At 43.6% G+C, this 19,970-nt stretch overlaps 2 protein-coding genes across 3 annotated transcripts in view; both read right to left on the reverse strand.

The window, feature by feature from the left end:
- Positions 1-674: 674 nt before the first annotated feature.
- On the reverse strand, positions 675-2,883 carry CH25H (cholesterol 25-hydroxylase). 2 transcript variants are annotated; one of them, XM_055560021.1, is made up of 2 exons: positions 2,623-2,883; positions 675-2,150 (listed from the first exon to the last, which is right to left on the reverse strand). In XM_055560021.1, exon 2 carries the CDS (start codon positions 2,036-2,038, stop codon positions 1,226-1,228), a length of 813 nt encoding a protein of 270 aa, XP_055415996.1. In that variant the 5' UTR covers positions 2,039-2,150; positions 2,623-2,883; the 3' UTR covers positions 675-1,225. The 2 variants fall into 2 exon arrangements, with proteins under 2 accessions (XP_055415996.1, XP_055415994.1); XM_055560019.1 differs by having other exon boundaries at positions 2,550-2,883.
- A 9,583-nt stretch (positions 2,884-12,466) lies between these two features.
- LIPA (lipase A, lysosomal acid type) overlaps positions 12,467-19,970 on the reverse strand; it is a 41,117-nt gene continuing 33,613 nt past the window's right edge. Inside the window, exons 9-10 of the mRNA XM_055560260.1 lie at positions 14,826-14,897; positions 12,467-13,952 (exon numbers count right to left, since the gene is read on the reverse strand). Of these exons, the coding sequence (XP_055416235.1) occupies positions 13,719-13,952; positions 14,826-14,897 (306 nt within the window). The 3' untranslated portion in view covers positions 12,467-13,718. The remainder of the gene's footprint in view (positions 13,953-14,825; positions 14,898-19,970) is intronic.

Below are 19,970 nucleotides of genomic sequence, written 5' to 3' on the forward strand. Positions count from 1 at the left end.
ATCCCTTCCCTATCTGCATGCAAGCTCAGTTGTGTCTGACTCTTTGCTATCCCATGGACTGCAGCCCGCCAGTCTCCTCTGTCCATGAAATTTTCCAGGCAAGAATACTGGAGTGGCTTCTCATTTCCTACTTGAAGCCATCTTCCTTACCCAGGGATAGAACCTGCAAGTCCTGCCTTGGCAAGAGGATTTTTTTTTTACCACTGCGCCACCTGGAGCCCCTTTAAAGCAGACACTTAACAGTTTTGCAAAGCAAAGGACTTTACTAATTCTATTTATCCCCCAAGACAGCCCTTCTCCCCAAATAATGACATGGTGACCCAGTGTTAATCTCGCTGTAAAATTTTACAGACAGCAAAAACTTTTTAAATTTACTCTCTGTAAAATTTTATAGAGTAAGTCGCATTAGTTCCCTGTTATGCAGAAATCAGCTGAAACACACCCACAACAACGGTGTTTTCCCCTCTGTGAAATCTCTAGACCAAGACCAACACACAGATCCCTTCTCCTACGGCCATCTTTCCTTCAAGTTCCATCACCACCGGACTCCTCTCTTTCCACAGCTGGGCTGATGCAGACTCGTGAGCCTCTACCATCCCACTGCTCTCTTCCATTCCAGTTTTTATCAGCCAAACTACTAGTGAAAATGACAGAAGCCAGTACTTGTTGAAGTTAGGTGCTTTACTCTTTTTCAAGCACAAATAACATTTATTTCAATATAAATATACAAGTCTACAAAAATATTTTTTTTTAAGTACAATAATCTGAGTCACTGCCCAGCAGGACCACACTTCATTTTTACAGAGATCAGATGCTCCATAAAAATATATTCTTTTAGCCTAGTTCTAGGACACCTTCAAACATAGTAAAATTCCTCGTTCTACAAACAAATCTTTTTAGAGATTATTTACATATGCCAGTGATTTTGGGTACTTTATACCCAGAAATCAAGGCTATTGAAGTGAGTTAGAATTCCACATCAAGAATACAACCGTTGATATACAAACATTACAATAAATTACCTTATTAGATTGAGAAAAACACATCAGATTTTCTCTGTAAGTTTCTAGCAGATAATAAGTTACCCATGGGAAAAAGAAACAATAAAACCACCTCAAGTCCACCTCAAGTGTGTCTCTCCTGATTCAAGTGTGAAATGTCCCGGGTCTGAGGTGCACCCACACCTCACCGCAGCACACTCTATGCCGGGAGGGGTGCGTGCACATTACTTGGCGTGAGCAGACCTCAGAGTTCCCAATATTTTGTCCCAGTGTGTGAAGTAAGGCGCAAAGTTGCAGTTAAACTGGGAGTGATGCAGGTCGTGGTGCGCCACACCCCCAAACCACCCGAAAGGTACCAGTCTGTGCGTGGACCAGGGGAAGTCGTAGCCGGAGTGGTCCTCCACCGACAGCCAGATGTTGACCACGTGGAAGGTCAGGGCGGTGAGAGGGTGGCACTGGAGCAGCAAGACGTTCACCGTGTCAAAGAAACCCAAGGAAAAGAGCTCCCCGACGCTCATGTACTGCGTGGCCAGCGCGAACGGGGACGAATTCTGATGGTGCATCTTGTGGAAGGTCCGGTACAGCCAGGGCACCTTGTGATGCAGCAGATGCCACACGAAGAACTCGGTGTCAAAGAGCAGCAGGCAGAGCACCACGTGGCTCACCAGCTGGAACAGTTCGGGGGCTTCGGCGGGCAGGAGAGCTGGGCTGACAGCCCAGTGCAGCAGCGTCATGGGGAACACGAACACCACGTGCTGGTAGAGCGTCTGCCCCAGGCAGGGCAGCAGCTGCCGCGCAGTGGGCGAGAAGTCCGGGTGGATCTTGTAGCGCCGCAGCGTGGGCACCCAGGGGCACAGCACGTCCAGCACCACGAAGGGCAGGCAGAAGCTCACGTAGGTGGTGATGGAGAAGAAGACAGGAAAGAAGGGCGACTGAATGAGAGCGTCCCAGGTCCTCAGGCGGTCCCAGAGGGGTTGCAGGAACAGCTGGCCAGAGCTGCAGAGGACGTGGAGCTCGGAGCGGTTGTGGCTGTTCATGGTGAGGCTGTGGCGGCGCGGCTGCTCCGGTCCTAAGGCTTTTCTTAGGGCTTTCGACCCGCCCCCCGTGATGTCAGCCGCCGTTTTTCCTCCCTTTCCCGTCTTCGCGGAGCTTGCAAAGATAAAAAATCCAACAGAATTGCGCTTAGTTGCTAAAAATACTCAAGTACAGCTGCGTTCAACGGCATTCAGATATGCAATTACGCAATGACACGTAGTAATTTCTATGCCTACAGGATTACGTTCTGATGTTTTAAGGGACGTACAATTTATATACGATACAATGCACAGAGCTTCAGTGCAGAGTTTCTACGAGTTTTGACAACTCAGTTTATGGGTTATCACCATCCCCAAACAAGAGAGATTATTTCCATCATCACCAGAAACAGCTCCTTTGCAATCAAGTCAGAAGTACTTGTGTTTTTAATACATACATTAAATTGCGTCTGTGTGTTTTAATAAAGACACAAATGTGGCTGCATTTTAAAAAAATCTTTAAAAAGCGACATACCTTTCCTATTTCGGAACTTTTCTATCTGCTGGCGCGCTCTATTGATCTAACTAGCAGCGATCCGCAAACTAACCTTTCTTAAATGGAACCGCGCAGGTCGCTGGCCGCGAGCCGTGGCGATCTGAGCAGGAAATCAGCCGGGAAGGGTAACGGGTCGGGAACCTCCTCCAGTTCCCGTATCTTTCCCGGGTGGGCTCGCGGAAAGCTCCAGACCCTACCGCACGCAGACTCCCTCGGAGGAGCCCCCCAAAACCTGGCCGGAGGGTCTTCCCTTCGCGGTGCGCCCGAGTCGCCCAAAGCAGCGACGGGAACCGGGAGATACTGCGGCGAGAGAGGGGACAGCGACTTTTAGCCTTCGCGTTACCGAGAAAAAAAAAAAAGTCAAGGGCTGGATTTAATATCCAGAGCCTGCCCATCCAAATTTGGCTAAAAGCCGCTGCATCTCATTTGGGATGAAAGCAGTACAATCAGTAAACCACCCACTTTGAGGGGAAAAGGGAATATTTTTGCGTTCCCTGAAGCCTACGGGGAGGCTGTTGATTGAACAGATGATATCGCGCCCTCCTAGCCCTTCCCTTTGCTGGCTCCGCGACGCCAACTTGCCCCCACGTCCTTGACCCCGCCATCCCTCAAACCATCCCTGGTGCTGCGAGCCCAGCGGCGAGGCCACCCCCACCTCTGCGTTTCTCCGCCATCAGCAGTGGTCAACTGGCCGGGATTGAGCCTGAGAAAGTCGGTATTAGGAGAGCTCAGATGGGTCATGGCTGGGCCGGGAGCGGGGTGGGGTGTGTATGACCCCAGGCCTTGCAAGAAGAGCAACCTCCGCGTTTGACCCGGGGGCCTGACGAAAGAGACGTCTAGAGGGTAGAAGTTTGAGATGGAAACTGAAGCCAGGGGTCACTCCTAATCCTAGCTTTGTCCCTTCTTGTGTCTATGAGGTTGGGACCAGCGCCTCGCTCCAGGTAGTTCTGCTTTATCTTAACCCCCCTTTCCAAAGGGAAATAACAATCATACCCATCTCATGAGGCTACTGCAAGCATTAAGTGAGAAAATAGTAATAATGATGTTGTTAAAGTTACCCTGTAATGTCTGCTAGACATTAAATGAGAAAATAGTAATAATAATATTATTAAAATTACTGTGTAATGTCTGCTAGACATTAAATGAGAAAATAGTAATACTATTGTTAAAGTTACCGTGTACTGTATGCTAGACATTAGCTAAGTGTTTTACTTGAAGTGATTAAATGCAGTCCTTGGAAGAGCTGGGTTTGCCAGCTGCCAAGATTATTTTTGCCATAATCTTAACAGAAGTGAAAATATAGTGCCTGGAGCCCAGTTACAGAATGAAACACCTATTATTTTAAATGCGTACTCTACGTTTTACCTAAGGAGCAAGTGAGGAAGCTTGCAATTAAAATCAAAGTCATATAACAAGAAATAAAAGATATAAAGCCATATGTTATACTACAAGGAAATAATAAGTACAACAAAAATACAGACCAATATATGGGCCTAGAAATGAATGATATATAATAGTTCAAATCATAATATATAATAATATATCAATATGTAAGTCTCAGACTTACAAATGAGTTCTGCTCAGAAGCAAAATATCACTCACATTTGCCATCTACAATAATTAAGTCAACCTTCAACTTTCAGTTTAGCACATGCTGTTCTTTTGTGGTTTCAGCTTTATGCTAGAATGCTTTGGATTCTCTCACAGATTTTTTTAAGTGGGTGGCTTAATTTGGACTTCACTATTAGATTGCTATCAGGACTGCCTCCTTTGAGCCCCCAGCCTTGACCAACCTGTTCTTTTCCTTACTCGGTTTTTCTGTCCCTCTATCCCTAAACCTGTTAGAATATGCTTTGTAAAATGCTGAGCAGCAAGACCTGGAAGCCACAGCTTCAGCCTGCTTGGCCCAGGCTCTCCCCTCTAACTTGCAGCACTTTGAAGAACAGCTACCAGCTTCTCTGCCTTTCCAGCCCACAAAGCGGCCCAAGTCCTCCTGTAAACAAATGTAGTTGTCTCAGGGAAAGCGGTCAGTTAAATTCTCATCAGTTGTCCACTCTGTGTCATGGAGGATGCTGAAAAGGTATGCACAACATTTTGACTAGTATCATTCAACTGACGCAAATAAAATTGAGCCCTATTTACTCTTAAGTAGTGCCATTTCCTAAACTGGCATATACCTTTCCTAAACATGTACCTTTAAACACTTCTAATTTACACAAAATGTCTTTAATTACCTGCTAGATGAATAAGTCTTTTTAGGGCACAGAGTCCATCTCCTAGGATGTTTTTTCAGCGATGTCAAGCATTATACCTTGCACGTAATGAGGTTCAAAAGATATTTGTGGGCTCAATGCTCATTTTAGAATATATTGGCTTTAAGTGTTAAAAAGGAATCATTTTTTTCTGGGGCACTGGTTGGTGTCATTTAGGTCTATTTACTTACTGGGATGGTTTTCCATAGAAAGAGGTATTTCCTGAAGTCTGATAGTATTAATCATAAGGGATTTGATTTAGGTCATTCCTGAGTGGTCTAGTGGTTTTCCCTGCTTTCTTCAATTTAAGTCTGAATTTGGCAATAAGGAGCTCATGATCTGAGTCACAGTCAGCTCCCGGTCTTGTTTTTGCTGACTGTATAGAGCTTCTCCATCTTTGGCTGCAAAGAATATAATCAATCTGATTTCGGTGTTGACCATCTGGTGATGCCCATGTGTAGAGTCTTCTCTTGTGTTGTTGGAAGAGGGTATTTTCTATCACCAGAGCGTTCTCTTGGCAAAACTCTATTAGCCTTTGCCCTGCTTCATTCCGTGTTCCAAGGCCAAATTTGCCTGTTACTGCAGGTATTTCTTGACATCCTACTTTTGCATTCCAGTCCCCTATAATGAAAAGGACATCTTTTTTGGGTGTTAGTTCTAAAAGATCTTGTAGGTCTTCATAGAACCGTTCAACTTCAGCTTCTTCAGTGTTACTGGTCGGGGCATAGACTTGGATTACTGTGATATTGAATGGCTTGCCTTGGAAATGAACAGAGATCATTATGTCGTTTTTGATATTGCATCAAAGTACTGCATTTCGGACTCTTTTGTTGACCATGATGGTTACTCCATTTCTTCTGAGGGATTCCTGCCCACAGGGTGATATAATGGTCATCTGAGTTAAATTCACCCATTCCAGTCCATTTTAGTTTGCTAATTCCTATAATGTCAACGTTCACTCTTGCCATCTCCTTTTTGACCACTTCCAATTTGCCTTGATTCATGGACCTGACATTCCAAGTCCCTATGCAATATTGCTCTTTACAGCATCAGACCTTGCTTCTATCACCAGTCACATCCACAACTCGGTATTGATTTTGCTTTGGCTCCATCCCTTCATTCTTTCTGGAGTTATTTCTCCACTGATCTCCAGTAGCATATTGGGCACCTACTGACCTGGGGAGTTCCTCTTTCAGTATCCTATCATTTTGCCTTTTCATACTGTTCCTGGGGTTCTCAAGGCAAGAATACTGAAGTGGTTTGCCATTCCCTTCTCCAGTGGACCACATTCTGTCAGACCTCTCCACCATGACCTGCCCATCCTGGGTGGCCCCACATGGCATGGCTTAGTTTCATTGAGTTAGACAAGGCTGTGGTCCATGTGATCAGATTGACTAGTTTTCTGTGATTAGGGTTTCAGTGTGTCTGCCTTCTGATGGCCTCTTGCAACACCTACCATCTTACTTAGGTTGTTCTTACTTTGGACATGGGGTATCTCTTCACGGTTGCTCCAGCAAACCACAGCTGCTGCTCCTTACCTTGGATACAGTGCCTGAGGAACTATGGACTGAGGTTCGTGACATTGTACAGGAGACAGGGATCAAGACCATCCCCAGGGAAAAGAAATGCAAAAAAGCAAAATGGCTGTCTGGGGAGGCCTTACAAATAACTGTGAAAAGAAGGAAGCAAAAAGCAAAGGAGAAAAGGAAAGATATAAGCATCTGAATGTAGAGTTCCAAAGAATAGCAAGAAGAGATAAGAAAGCCTTCTTCAGTGATCAATGCAAAGAAATAGAGGAAAACAACAGAATGGGAAAGACTAGGGACCTCTTCAATAAAATTACAGATACCAAAGGAACATATCATGCAAAGATGGGCTCAATAAAGGACAGAAATGATATGGACCTAACAGAAGCAGAAGATATTAACAAGAGATGGCAAGAATACACAGAAGAACTGTACAAAAAAGATCTTCATGACCAAGATAATCACGATGGTGTGATCACTGACCTAGAGCCAGACATCCTGGAATGTGAAGTAAGTGGGCCTTAGAAAACATCACTATGAATAAAGCTAGTGGAGGTGATGGAATTCCATTGAGCTCTTTCAAATCCTGAAAGATGATGCTGTGAAAGTGCTGCACTCAATATGCCAGCAAATTTGGAAAACTTAGCAGTGGCCACAGGACTGGAAAAGGTCAGTTTTCATTCCAATCCCAAAGAAAGGCAATGCCAAAGAATGCTCAAACTACCACACAATTGCACTCATCTCACACGCTAGTAAAGGAATGCTCAAAATTCTCCAAGCCAGGCTTCAGCAATACATGAACCGTGAACTTCCAGATGTTCAAGCAGGATTTAGAAAAGGCAGAGGAACCAGAGATCAAATTGCCAACATCTGCTGGGTCATCGATAAAGCAAGAGAGTTGTAGAAAACATCTCTTTCTGCTTTATTGTCTATGCCAAAGCCTTTGACTGTGTGGATCACAATAAACTGTGGAAAATTCTGAGAGAGATGGGAATACCAGACCAGCTGACCTGCCTCTTGAGAAACCTATATGCAGGTCAGGAAGCAACAATTAGAACTGGACATGGAACAACAGACTGGTTCCAAATAGGAAAAGGAGTACGTCAAGGCTGTATATTGTCACCCTGCTTATTTAATTTATATGTAGAGTACATCATGAGAAATGCTGGGCTGGAAGAAGCACAAGCTGGAATCAAGATTGCCGGGAGAAATATCAATAACCTCAGATATGCAGATGACACCACCCTTATGGCAGAAAGTGAAGAGGAACTCAAAAGCCTCTTGATGAAAGTGAAAGAGGAGAGTGAAAAAGTTGGCTTAAAGCTCAACATTCAGAAAACGAATATCATGGCATCTGGTCCCATCATTTCATGGAAAATAGATGGGGAAACAGTGGAAACAGTGTCAGACTATTTTTTGGGGCTCCAAAATCACTGCAGATGGTGACTGCAGCCATGAAATTAAAAGACGCTTACTCCTTGGAAGGAAAGTTATAACCAACCTAGATAGCATATTCAAAAGCAGAGACATTACTTTGCCAACAAAGGTCTGTCTAGTCAAGGTTATGGTTTTTCCAGTGGTCATGTGGATGTGAGAGTTGGACTGTGAAGAAAGCTGAGCGCCGAAGAATTGCTGCTTTTGAACTGTGGTGTTGGAGAAGACTCTTAACAGTCCCTTGGACTGCAAGGAGATCCAACCAGTCCAGTCTAAAGGAGATCAGTCCTGGATGTTCTTTGGAAGGAGTGATGCTAAAGCTGAAACTCCAGTACTTTGGGCACCTCATGCGAAGAGTTGACTCATTGAAAAAGACTCTGATGCTGGAAGGGATTGCGGGCAGGAGGAGAAGGGGACGACAGAGGATGAGATGGCTGGATGGCATCACTGACTCGATGGACGTGAGTTTGAGTGAACTCCGGGAGTTGGTGATGGACAGGGAGGCCTGGCGTGCTGCAATTCATGGGGTCACAAAGAGTCGGACATGACTGAGCAACTGAACTGAACTGAACTGATGGTATTACGATTTTGGCCACATTATTTCTTCTGCTTCCCTACTTAGTTTTGATTTCCTGTGTATTTTTATCTTGGCATGGTCTTTGTGACAGGACTGGAGGATAGGAATTCTTTCTTCCCTAGCTATCCTAGAGATCATATCACTTTGCTGAGCATACACCCACTAGGTGTGTACATATTTAACACAATCTTAAAGCTGATTGGTACCAACTCACCACAAGACTGTATAAAGCACCATCTCACAGAAAATATAGAACATGTAATTGGAAAAACCTTTTACCAATGACACAGTTTCTTTTTATGAGTGACCTTTATGATTTTTTTTCTTTCCAAAATTAGGTAAGACTGTCTTGGCAACTATGAAACTGAAATGATTATTCTTAGATATCAGAAATGAGACATGTTGTAACATCTTACAGTGGTAATCCATAAAATTTATAGAAGGGGAAGATAAAGATCACAATCTAACCCCTCATTGTGGAGAAGGCAATGGCACCCCACTCTAGTACTCTTGCCTGGAAAATCCCATGGATGGAGGAGCCTGGTGGGCTGCAGTCCATGGGGCCGCGAAGAGTTGGACACGACTGAGCAACTTCACTTTCCCTTTTCACTTTCATGCATTGGAGAAGGAAATGGCAACCCACTCCAGTGTTCTTGCCTGGAGAATCCCAGGGACGGGGGAGCCTGGTGGGCTGCCGTCTGTGGGGTCGCACAGAGTCGGACACGACTGAAGTGACTTAGCAGCAGCAGCAGCATTGTAAAAATGAAGACTCAGTCTCAGAAAAGTGAAGACCAGCCAGGGTTCAATAGGAGGTTACAGCCAAACTGAGAGCAGAACCCTATCAGTGTCAGTTGCAAGATTGACACCTCTACAGGAGGAGTTTAGTTGTGGAGTGGGACATGGACGATGCATTTATAGGGCAGTTTACAAAAGACTCCAAAAACCAAACAGTTTAATTACCAGCACCCAAACAGTAGGGTATGCCAATGATGGACACGGCAGGGGGTGGGCAGTGTTAACTCCCCCAAGAGATTCCTTGACACCCTATTCGACATAGATGCTAATGTGTATTTAGTTTTAAACACTTTATATTTCAATCCATCTGTGTCATGTGTACATGAGTGCTTCTACTGAGATTGCTGGAATTCTCATCAACCTGCTTGAAATATAAAAGCATATAAAACCATCTCCTTTAAGAGGCATACCACTGTCCCTCCCCCATCAAATGGGTTGTTGTAAAGATCAAAGCCTTAGGCTGCTGCTGCTGCTGCTGCTAAGTCGCTTCAGTCGTGTCCAACTCTGTGCGACCCCATGGACTGCAGCCCACCAGGCCCTCTGTCCATGGGATTTTCCAGGCAAGAGTACTGGAGTGGGGTGCCATTGCCTTCTCCGAAAGCCTTATGAGAAGGCTTCAAAACCCAGGAAGGCACAGGGTAAAATACAAAGAATTTGTTGTAATACTATTAAAACAAGTTGACAGAGAAAAACTTTTACTTGCTTAGTTTGAAACAGGCCTTGAAACTTGCACAGTAGAATAAATACTCAATAAATACTCTTGAAAGAATTAGGAAGAAACTTCTTAAAAATCAGTATTATTATAACCTGATTTCTTTCAGGGGTCACATTTTGAAAATCTCTCCATATATTAAAAAAAAATGAGTTACAATTATAGGGTATTTTAAATGTTTACATTTAACAAGTTAACACCTTTCATACCCACAAACACAAAATAATCATTGCTTGAAGATAATGTCAACAGTCTTATTAAGTGTAGCGCCTCCATTCAAACCTTCCCCACTTCCTCCCTCCTATCTGAGTCTCTGACCACTCTTAACTATTAGGCAGATTTTCATTTTTATGTCCCATCTGGGACTCAGTTATTCTTTGAGAACATTTTTCATATATTATGCTTTAGGCAAGAATTAGTTGTAATCTTGGATAGAAATGACCACAGACATGGTTGGTTTAACCAGTCCTCAAATTAACAACTGGCTCCTAAATCCACAAAGTTCTCAGTCTAGTCCAGAAAAGGTGAGGAAGCAAAGCCAAGAGTGCCCCCTTATGGCGAATGAAAAAAAAAATGACTTGATTCTCAATTGTGACTTCACGCACATGCTCATGGGCTTTGCCCAAGCACACACAAGATCTTGGAGTTCCAAGCTGACAGAATACTAACTAGTCTTCTCCTTGCCCTAGAGGTCTCTGGAGATCTTTGTGTTCTGCTCAAAAAAACATGTATCAAACACAGTGGAAAACAACAGAGTCAGAACTCCTCCCAACCTATTACAGGACTTCTCAAGGCACAAGGTCCAACATTGTTCTGTACTGTCAGCCAACGGTGAAACAAGCTACATGAATACAGTAGGGCTGTAAGGATACAAGAGCCTACACGACCACATCAGGAGGAAGAGGCCGACAACAAAGGCAAATGCCCTGTGGCCCCCAACCTTTCTGGCACTGCGGACTGGTTTTCTGGAAGATCATTTTTTCCATAGACTGGGGGTGGGGGGGTGGTTTCAGGATGATTCAAACGCCTTTCATTTATTGTGCGTTTTATTTCTAGTATTATTACATTGTGATACATAATCAAAGATACAACTCACCATAACACAGAGTCAGTGGGAGCCCTGAACTTGTTTTCCTGCGACTAGACAGTCCAATCTGGGGGTGATGGGAGATAGTGGCAGCCGCCCCCTCCAGCATTAGCATCACCGCCCCGGCTCCACCTCAGATCAGCAGCAGGCATTAGATTCTCACAGGAGTGACGCAACCTAGATCGCTCGCATGCACGGTTCATAGTCCCATTGGAGCTTTGACAGGAGATTTGACAGGAGGTGGAGCTCAGCCGGTAATGCGAGTGGTGGGAAACAGCTATAATTACAGATGAGGTTTCGGCTCCCTCACCAATGCTCACCTCTGCTGTGTGGCCAGGTTCCTAACAGGCCACAGGTAGTACTGGTCTGTGGCCTGGGGGGTTAGCGACCCTGGTAAACTCAGCTGTAATAAGAACCACCGTGCAACATCTCCACCTCTGGCTTGGCCCATGTACTGATGAAAAATCCCCAAAGAAAACTTTGGCAAGGAGGTGAAGAGCAAAATGATAAAAGGTGGATTCTATAGAACTTAGGCCCTGTTCCTTCACTCCCATGTTCTGGGGAGTAGCAGAGTTACTCCCCACGAGTTCACCAGGGCATCTGAGGGAGACTCCATGATAGCAACCAAAGAAGGGAAACCAAGTCACCTAAAACCCGGAAGCCATTCTCTGGCCAGCTCTCTCTCACTACTGGTGGGAAACAACAAAAACAGTCATGCTATTTCTGGCCCTATACTTAAGGATCTTCTACCTGGTTGGCAAACCAGTTTGCCTTGGTCAAAGGAGAAAGAAGTGTTCTTTCTTTAGGGGAACATAAGACCAGCAGGAAGAGTGTCATCCTCCTGGGGTCATATATCCTTCCCATCTAGCACAATTTTACTCTTTTCTGTACAATTTTACTTTAGTTGCCATGAAAAATCAGATTCCACTTCAGACTCTCCCAGGAGTTACTTGTGCATCTAATTTCATTCAGCTCAATGACAAAGTCTGCCACTTTTCACACATTCTGTCAGTCCACATATATTTATTGACTCACAAATATTCCAGGCTTTGTGTTAGGTCCTAGGTATACAAAGGTGAGTAAGATAGATCTTAAAGCTCACAGAGTAGTGGGAGAGATCACATTAGACCCCCAAATCTATGTTTTGGGAGCCCTGTGACCTTGCCTCTACTAGCTTCGGTTGCTTCATTTGTTTAAGGAGAGCGGTTGATGGACAGAGCTTGAATCTAGGGTCCCGTCTGCAGCCACTACCTGCAGACGGGGTTAATCAGGGTTTAGTCTCCGCTCACAGCCTCGCTCAGCAGACCCTGAAGATTCCCAAACCATCCCCCCACTCCTTAGGTTTAAGACCACTCTCCTCCCTATGGGAAAGGACCAAAGGTCCACGGGCAGTATCAATGAGGTTTACAAGGAGTAAGGAGGAGCGGGGAGAAAGACAAGAAAGAAAACATAAATCCTGCTGAAAGAAGGAAGTCCAGAATGACTATCAAATAAAGGCGAACTCACACCTGCACACAATGCTTCAGGCCTGGGAGGCTGAGTTTTATTGACAAGTTTAAATAAGATCACTTGAATGTTATAAAGCAGTCTTACGTTGTCTGCACAGATTAACCAATACCAAGTATTGTTTATTATCGCAAAGCAACTCTATCAGAAAACCAGAGCAATTGCCACTGTTCATCTGAGAGCAGTGCAAGGAAACGGGGCTGCGAGAAAAGCAGGTGAATGCGGGTGTCCCGACTAGGGATGCGAATCAGGAGTATGCAAAATCTGGACACATACAAAAGAAAAAAACAACCCCTGAGCTTTACTGAAAACAACCAAGTTCACATTCACACTTCTTCTGTGTGAAAATGAAGTAGGGCACTCCACCTGAGTGGCATCAGGGCTTCTGCTCTACACATGCCATCGCCAGGCTCCAGCAGCTAGTGAAGTGAACACTGCAATTTCAGGAAAAATAGTGCTATCGTGTCTTCATAGGACTCTTCTTCTGAAACAAGTGGCTTTATGGCCTGCCACACAATGAAAAGTTCATGCATATCGGTGGTTAGCTCTACCAGTCAAGTTACTTAAAGTATAGTGGTTGTTGTTGTTGATGAATGTATTTTTTTTATGAATGTAATTTATTTTTGAAGACTCCAGGAAATTATTTCCCTCAGTCTGAGCAATTTAAATATTTGCTAAATAGCAGCTCTCACAATTAGGCTTGATAAAATTCATCATAGGATCATTATAACCAGCACTGCTGAGGTGTCACTGAAGTTGATTTCCTACCTACTACATGAGAACATGAGGAGGTGTCATTTAGGTCTCTAAATACAAGGCCATTCGACCGAGAGCCCTTTAAGGCAAGCAGGTAAGAACTGGGTACTTATTTACTGAGCTTCTTTCAAGTCTGTGTCAGATTATTTACTGATGAACAAGGCATCTTGAAAATTCCAACATGTGTCAATGTGTCCTGTGTTGAGAGTAAAAAGGCAATATAGTACATTCTAAATAGTAAGGATAAATGGAATGGTCATGATCATTTATGAATCAGTGTCATTTTTAGGACTGGTTGAGGCACCAGCTTTGTATTCGGCCATGATTAAATGAAAAAAGCAAATGCATTTCTGATCCTAACTGGAGAGAATCAGGCATCTTCAACAGCATAATTTCCTTGGTTATAAAAATATAAAAGGCCTGGGAAAGGAAAACGAGTATTTTAGAGAAATTAAGCAAACACACTTAACACGACTTGACAGTAAATGTCTCCAGTCTGACGCTCACTGGTACTTCCTCATTAGATTTATAATTTCATTATAGAGTTTCCAAGGGGCATCCAAGCCCCAGATGAAGTCAAGATGCTCCCACTCAGGGATGCGCTTGTGGTACACCAGGTTGGAGATCTGCATCTGTAAGAGGACGACGTCCTTGTCGTCTGCGAGCCAGTCCCGACCTCCGCTCCAGACAGCAGTCCGCACCAGCATGTCTTTCACATTGTAAAGGGGAGGGATACTCTGTAATGAAAACCCACAGGAGGCTCTGTCTCTGTTGTTTTCATTGACAAAAATGCAATCCCCTGAAAACACTGCCTAGAAAATCTGATCCAAGAATAAAAGACCAAATTTTGAAAACTGCTCTCAGGTTACTTTTTAACTACTGCCAGAACAAACAAGAAGACTAACCCAGAAAAAAAGAATACTATAATGACTGCTGGCTATCGAATTGTTACCCTGTGCTGGTAACATCCCTGAGAGGAAGGCATCGTTCTCCCAGGTGGTTGATGCCAAGCTGCAAAACCAAACCAAGTGGTTGGGAAGGGGTTTTGGAGTCATACCCCAAACCTCTCCTCCCTCTGGGGTGTGACACAGTCACAGAAATTCTCTAAGTCTCAGTTTCTTCCGCTTTAATAATAATAATGACATCTATGTCACACGGATATTCTGAGAATTAAATAAGGAAAACATGGGCATAGGGCCTCACACTTTAGACTCCTTAGCACTCAAAAAAAAAGGTCAATTTATTTGTATATGGAAGAAAAGGTTTAGGCAATGTAATGTGGCCAAATACCCACCCCCACCACCCCCACCCCCACCCCCACCAGCTACCAATCCTAGGTTTGTCTGACTCTAATATCTGTGCCTGATCACTACCCATGACATATGAGAAAGAGTTGCACATACAGAGCCAGAGAGAGGACAATGTCCAAAGAATGAACCAGGAAGCTTAGGCTGTTCCAGAATTGACCAGGGCAAAACAAAGGCTACCTAGTCAACCCTCCTGGACATTTCCCCAGCACCTGAGCCCAGCCAGAATTCTCATAACTCAGGCTGGCTTCTCTGATGAGTTTTCAGGGCCCATTTAAATTCTAAAAACTTTGAAGACTTTACCTGGTTGTAATGAAAATAATTTTTGGCACTGCTTCCCCAGTCAAAGGCTTGAAACTTGTGCAATTTAACAACCTAGATAGAAGACAATTGGGGGCAGGGGAGAGTTATCTAACACATAAATTTGATTTAACATCATAGGTTGCAAGAGTTAGCCACCTTCCCAGATACCAAATTTATTAGTTCAGTTCAGTCGCTCAGTCGTGTCCGACTCTGCGACCCCATGGACTACAGCATGCCAGGCTTCCCTGTCCATCACCAACTCCCAAGTTTATACTGAAACCCAGTTCACTCTTCATTTCCAAAGTGATTTAAAATAAAATGGCATTATTTTTTTCTCCATTCCTAAATGACTCAGTTTCGCACTGTATGATTGGAAAGTAGCTATTACATGACACAATAAAGCAGCTACTCCTATGTGCTGTAAACGATACTGGATCAACAGTGCATCCACTGGATAAACTTTATGATGATGTTCTTACTGAAATTTGAATCTTAAACTTTTCTAAAGTGTTAACTATCTTACTTGGGAAAGGAATACATATTACAAATAATATATAGATTAATATACATTTATACATGATTAATGTATATTTATATGGGTAATCGCAGAAGGCAATGGCACCCCACTCTAGTACTCTTGCCTGGAAAGTCCCATGGACGGGAGAGCCTGGTGGGCTGCAGTCCATGGGGTCGCTGAAGGTCAGACATGACTGAGTGACTTCATTTTCACTTTTCACTTTCCACTTTCATGCACTGGAGAAGGAAACGGCAAACCACTCCAGTGTTTTTGCCTGGAGAGTCCCAGGGAAGGCGGAGCCTGGTGGACTGCCGTCTATGGGGTTGCACAGAGTCGGACACGACTGAAGCAACTTAGCAATATATGGGTAAATATATTTATATTAGTATGTAAATATATTAATTGTATTAGCAAACATATATAGCCTAATATTAACACGATATACTTATATTAATATGTTAATATATTTATATATAATTACATACAATTTCCATCATATTTCCTATATCCATTCTATTTGATTAGTCATATTACTTAACATTTTAATAATTTTATTTAATATTTTTCTTGAGTACCAGTACCAGTATAATCACCAAACTGTACTGCACACCAGAACATTTCTAACCACTTGAGGATACTGGAGCCATGAAATGATGCTGTATATGAAATTTAAATGTATGCTTATTTTGAAGAGCATGATATAAAAATATTAATAAAAAGTCACTTATTCATAAATTTTGAAATAATGCAAATTCATACTTCCTCTAGATCCCCCAATTAAAAACATGTGGAGAAACAAATTCGAAATGGGTGAACTAAATGAATTGGAAACTGTTCACGTTTTGGCCAGAGGGTGGCGCCTGCTGCGGCTGCTGCTAAGTCGCTTCAGTCGTGTCTGACTCTGTGCGACCCCATAGACGGCAGCCCGCTGGGCTCCGCCGTCCCTGGGATTCTCCAGGCAAGAACACTGGAGTGGGTTGCCATTTCCTTCTCCAAATAGTAAATGGAAAAAATCTAGATATTTTTGCCAAACTGCTTTTGATTTATGAGAATACTGGAATGGGTAGCCATTCCCTTCTGCAAGGGATCTTCCTGACCCAGGAATTGAACCTGGGTCTCCTGCATTACACGCAGGTTCTTCACCATCTGAGCCACCAGGGAAACCCCAGGAGAAGTTTTCAGCTCTTATCAACTGCATAAAATTCTACTGTTTCACGCAACAGAAAACAATGTGAGATGAGGTACTACAGGGGAAACATTTAGCATCTGCTTTTGTCATCACAAATGACAGATATTAATATCTGAAGCACATTTAACAAGCAGAATAAGACATGAATTTACAGCACTCGTTAGTACATCTGTTCCCCAATCTAATTGTCAGTGAAAATATACGAATGCAAGTTGTTCTGCCCCTGGAGACAGACATCAGTCTGTCCCTTCCTCACATACGTCTTGAAAGGGCATTTCAGAAGATGGGAAATGTGAAGATTATTTATAGCAACAAAAATCTATTAATAAGCTAACATTCAATGACAGATACTTAGTTAAATATATCATATTGCAATATACACATAGTATGCCACTGTTGTGAATGGATATATAATAAAATAGAAAGAGAAAACTGTTTATAAACAATATTAAGTGGAGAAAGATCAGAAAATAAAACTGAACAGCACTATGGTTATACTCAGGGTCAACCTTTCTAAAGTACCATGCTGCTGCTAAGTCACTTCAGTCGTGTCCGACTCTGTGCGACCCCAGAGATGGCAGCCCACCAGGCTCCCCCGTCCCTGGGATTCTCCAGGCAAGAGTGGGTTGCCATTTCCTTCTCCAATGCATGAAAGTGAAAAGTGAAAGTGAAGTCACTCAGTCGTATCCGACTCCTAGCGACCCCATGGACTGCAGCCTACCAGGCTCCTCCGTCCATGGGATTTTCCAGGCAAGAGTACTGGAGTGGGGTGCCATTGTAATATCTACAAGTCTTAAAGATATACTTATCCTCTGATCATTAAGTCTGCCAAGACCATATCCTAAGAAACTCATCTCCCTAAGGTATAAGAACAGATCTCTAATTCAAGAATACTTATTCTAGGATGTTTTATTGCCCAAAAAACACTATCATTGTAATAATAAAAATAATAATAAATTCAAGCAATAAAAAGCTGTTCTCAGTTACAAATATTTCTAAGTGTAGTTACTGACCTGGAAAAGTATTTTTGACTATGGCACAGACTGTTGTTTGTGCCCCCAGGACCCAATCTTGCCTTCTTCCTTTCAGTAATAAAATTTCTAGGTTTTTTGCTAAGCACCTAGCTGCCAGAGTAGGAACGACATCCCTCCTGGGCTTCCTTCCTGTGGGCTGAAACTGCCATGAATGTGACCCAGTTTCAACCAGATGAAGAGGCCAGTGCCCTGGAGATGGTGAGCTACACTGCAGGGGGCACCGGGTCCCTGCAGGACTTCCTGGAGCAGTCATTCCTCCCACTCCACAATCATGGGCCACTGATGTCTGGACTGGATTCTGAGGAAGAAAACTATTTAGCTGCTATATTTTAGAGTCTCTGATACAGCAACTTAGCCTGTACCTAAAGAAATACAATGCTACTTAATTCAATAAAAATAAAATAATTAAAAAGTGCACATAGCATCATTCTTCTTTTGTAATGGAAACAACTATACCAAAAAATTATAAGATTACATTGAAAGAGTTCAGGACATGCCAACTCAAAACATGTCGCTTTGGCATAATGATCATTTGGAGTTAAAGGCACTTGAAAAACAGCAGATGCAAGGAGGACACTGACCTTCCTTTTTCTTTCTAAAAGGAGACAACAAAACCGGCATGTGAATGAAGCCCTCCCTACATCAGGGGGAAGAAGCGTGCACAACAGCAGAGCCTGAGAGAGGAGGCTGTGGGAATCGACACAAACAGACCTTGTAAAAATCACTCTCATATCCTGTAAGTCTCCTCAGATATTTTATTTTTCCACAACTGCTACTCTTTGTTCAACCTAGTATATTAGCACTTCAGCAGAGTTACTTCTTTGGGTCTTCATTTTTCTTGTGAGGGCTCCCATGAACACAGAAAAAAATCCATATGCTTTACTCCCGTTAATCTGTCCCACAGCAGTCCCAGTCAGAAACCCTAAGAGGGTAAAGGAAAAATTATACCTCCCCTATAATACCCAAATACTAGTAGTAGTTATCATTGGTGGTAGACATAAGGGGGATGTATTTTCTTCTGTGTACTCACGTATTTTTGAAAATTTCATAATGAACATATATATGTAATAAAGAATTACTAAATGTATCTTACAGTGTTTTGAAGAGCCTAACTAATGTATATTTCTTAAGCAGCAGGTTTCAAACAATAGAGAACATCAGATCTTACAAGGTACTTATTAAAAAGCAGATCCCAGGGCCATACCCTCAGGAATTCTGATTCCCAACAAGTCTTGGATAGACCCAAGTTATCTTAGAGTGCCCTAAGTAATTCTGAGGGCTTCCAGGGTGGCTCAGATGGTAAAGAATCTGCCTGCAATGCAGAAGACCTGGGTTCAATCCCTAGGTCAGAAAGATCCCTTGGAGAAGGGAAAGGCTACCCACTCCAGTATTCTGGCCTGGATAATGCCATGGACAGAGGAGCCTGGTGGGCTACAGCCCACTGGGTTGCGAAGAGTCGGACACGACTTAGCAACTAATACACACACTTCTGAATAGCACTGAAAAGATATGTTAGGACCTGCCTTTTTCAAACAGGAGCAAGGACCTGGGCTCTGGGCACAGCCACCAAGGAGATTAGAGATTCTGGAAGAAATCTGCAACACGTGAGGCTTATACTAGAGGATAAGATTTTAAGCTAAATAGTAAAATCCAGTAAAGAACTACGTTTAGAATTATTGAGCAGCAAATGCTAATTACTTAAACAAAAGATTCATTTCAAAAGGTACTATGAATACAATGGCCTTTAAGGGCCAAAAAAAGCAACTATCTTCTTGACAAAGGGATGACACAGGGAGCAGAAGAGCAAAAGGGTAGGGCCACCTTCTGCAGGGAATCTGGACTTCAGAAAGACTCTTGGGGCACATTCCAATGCACTTAGGACCTAAAACCACATGGTCACCCCCCAGGTGACCTGAGAGTGCTGCTCGTATCCACAGCCAGCAGCTTCTGACTCCCACCAGCTGTTTGAGAAAAGGGCTAGACAAAAGCAGGAGCCTGGCTTACAGCCCGTCCAAGAGCTCCAGGCAAACCCAGAGGACGGGGAGGCGTGCAGCAGGAAAGGCTGAAGGAATGCCAACCTGGGGGGGAAATGGGGGAATCTGACAGCCCTGGCCGCCCCACTCCCAGGGGCTCTGAGAAGCCAGGGCTGGGGGTCCCTGTGCTGTGCTGAGTAAGACACAAGGGTGCAGAGCCTGGACGGCTCAGCATATGCTCTGAGCTCAGCTCAGTCATCCTCTGCACAAGGAGCACTGACCTCTGCGATGACAGAAGCTGGGCCTTCCTGAAAAATGTCCATTAGGGTTGAGGGTAAAAATGCTCACGCAGACCAGCAGACGTTGATGGCAGGGCATACAAAGAAAACCACCGACTAAACAGAGATGTGGTTGAGGAGAAAAGCAGGGGCC

This window comes from Bubalus kerabau, chromosome 22, assembly GCF_029407905.1.
Source record: "Bubalus kerabau isolate K-KA32 ecotype Philippines breed swamp buffalo chromosome 22, PCC_UOA_SB_1v2, whole genome shotgun sequence".
NCBI classification, from domain to species: Eukaryota; Metazoa; Chordata; class Mammalia; order Artiodactyla; family Bovidae; genus Bubalus; species Bubalus kerabau.

Coding starts and splice junctions, on each gene's coding strand:
- CH25H (XM_055560021.1), bottom strand. CDS start 2,038: ATGAACAGCCACAACCGCTCCGAGCTCCACGTCCTCTGCAGCTCTGGC.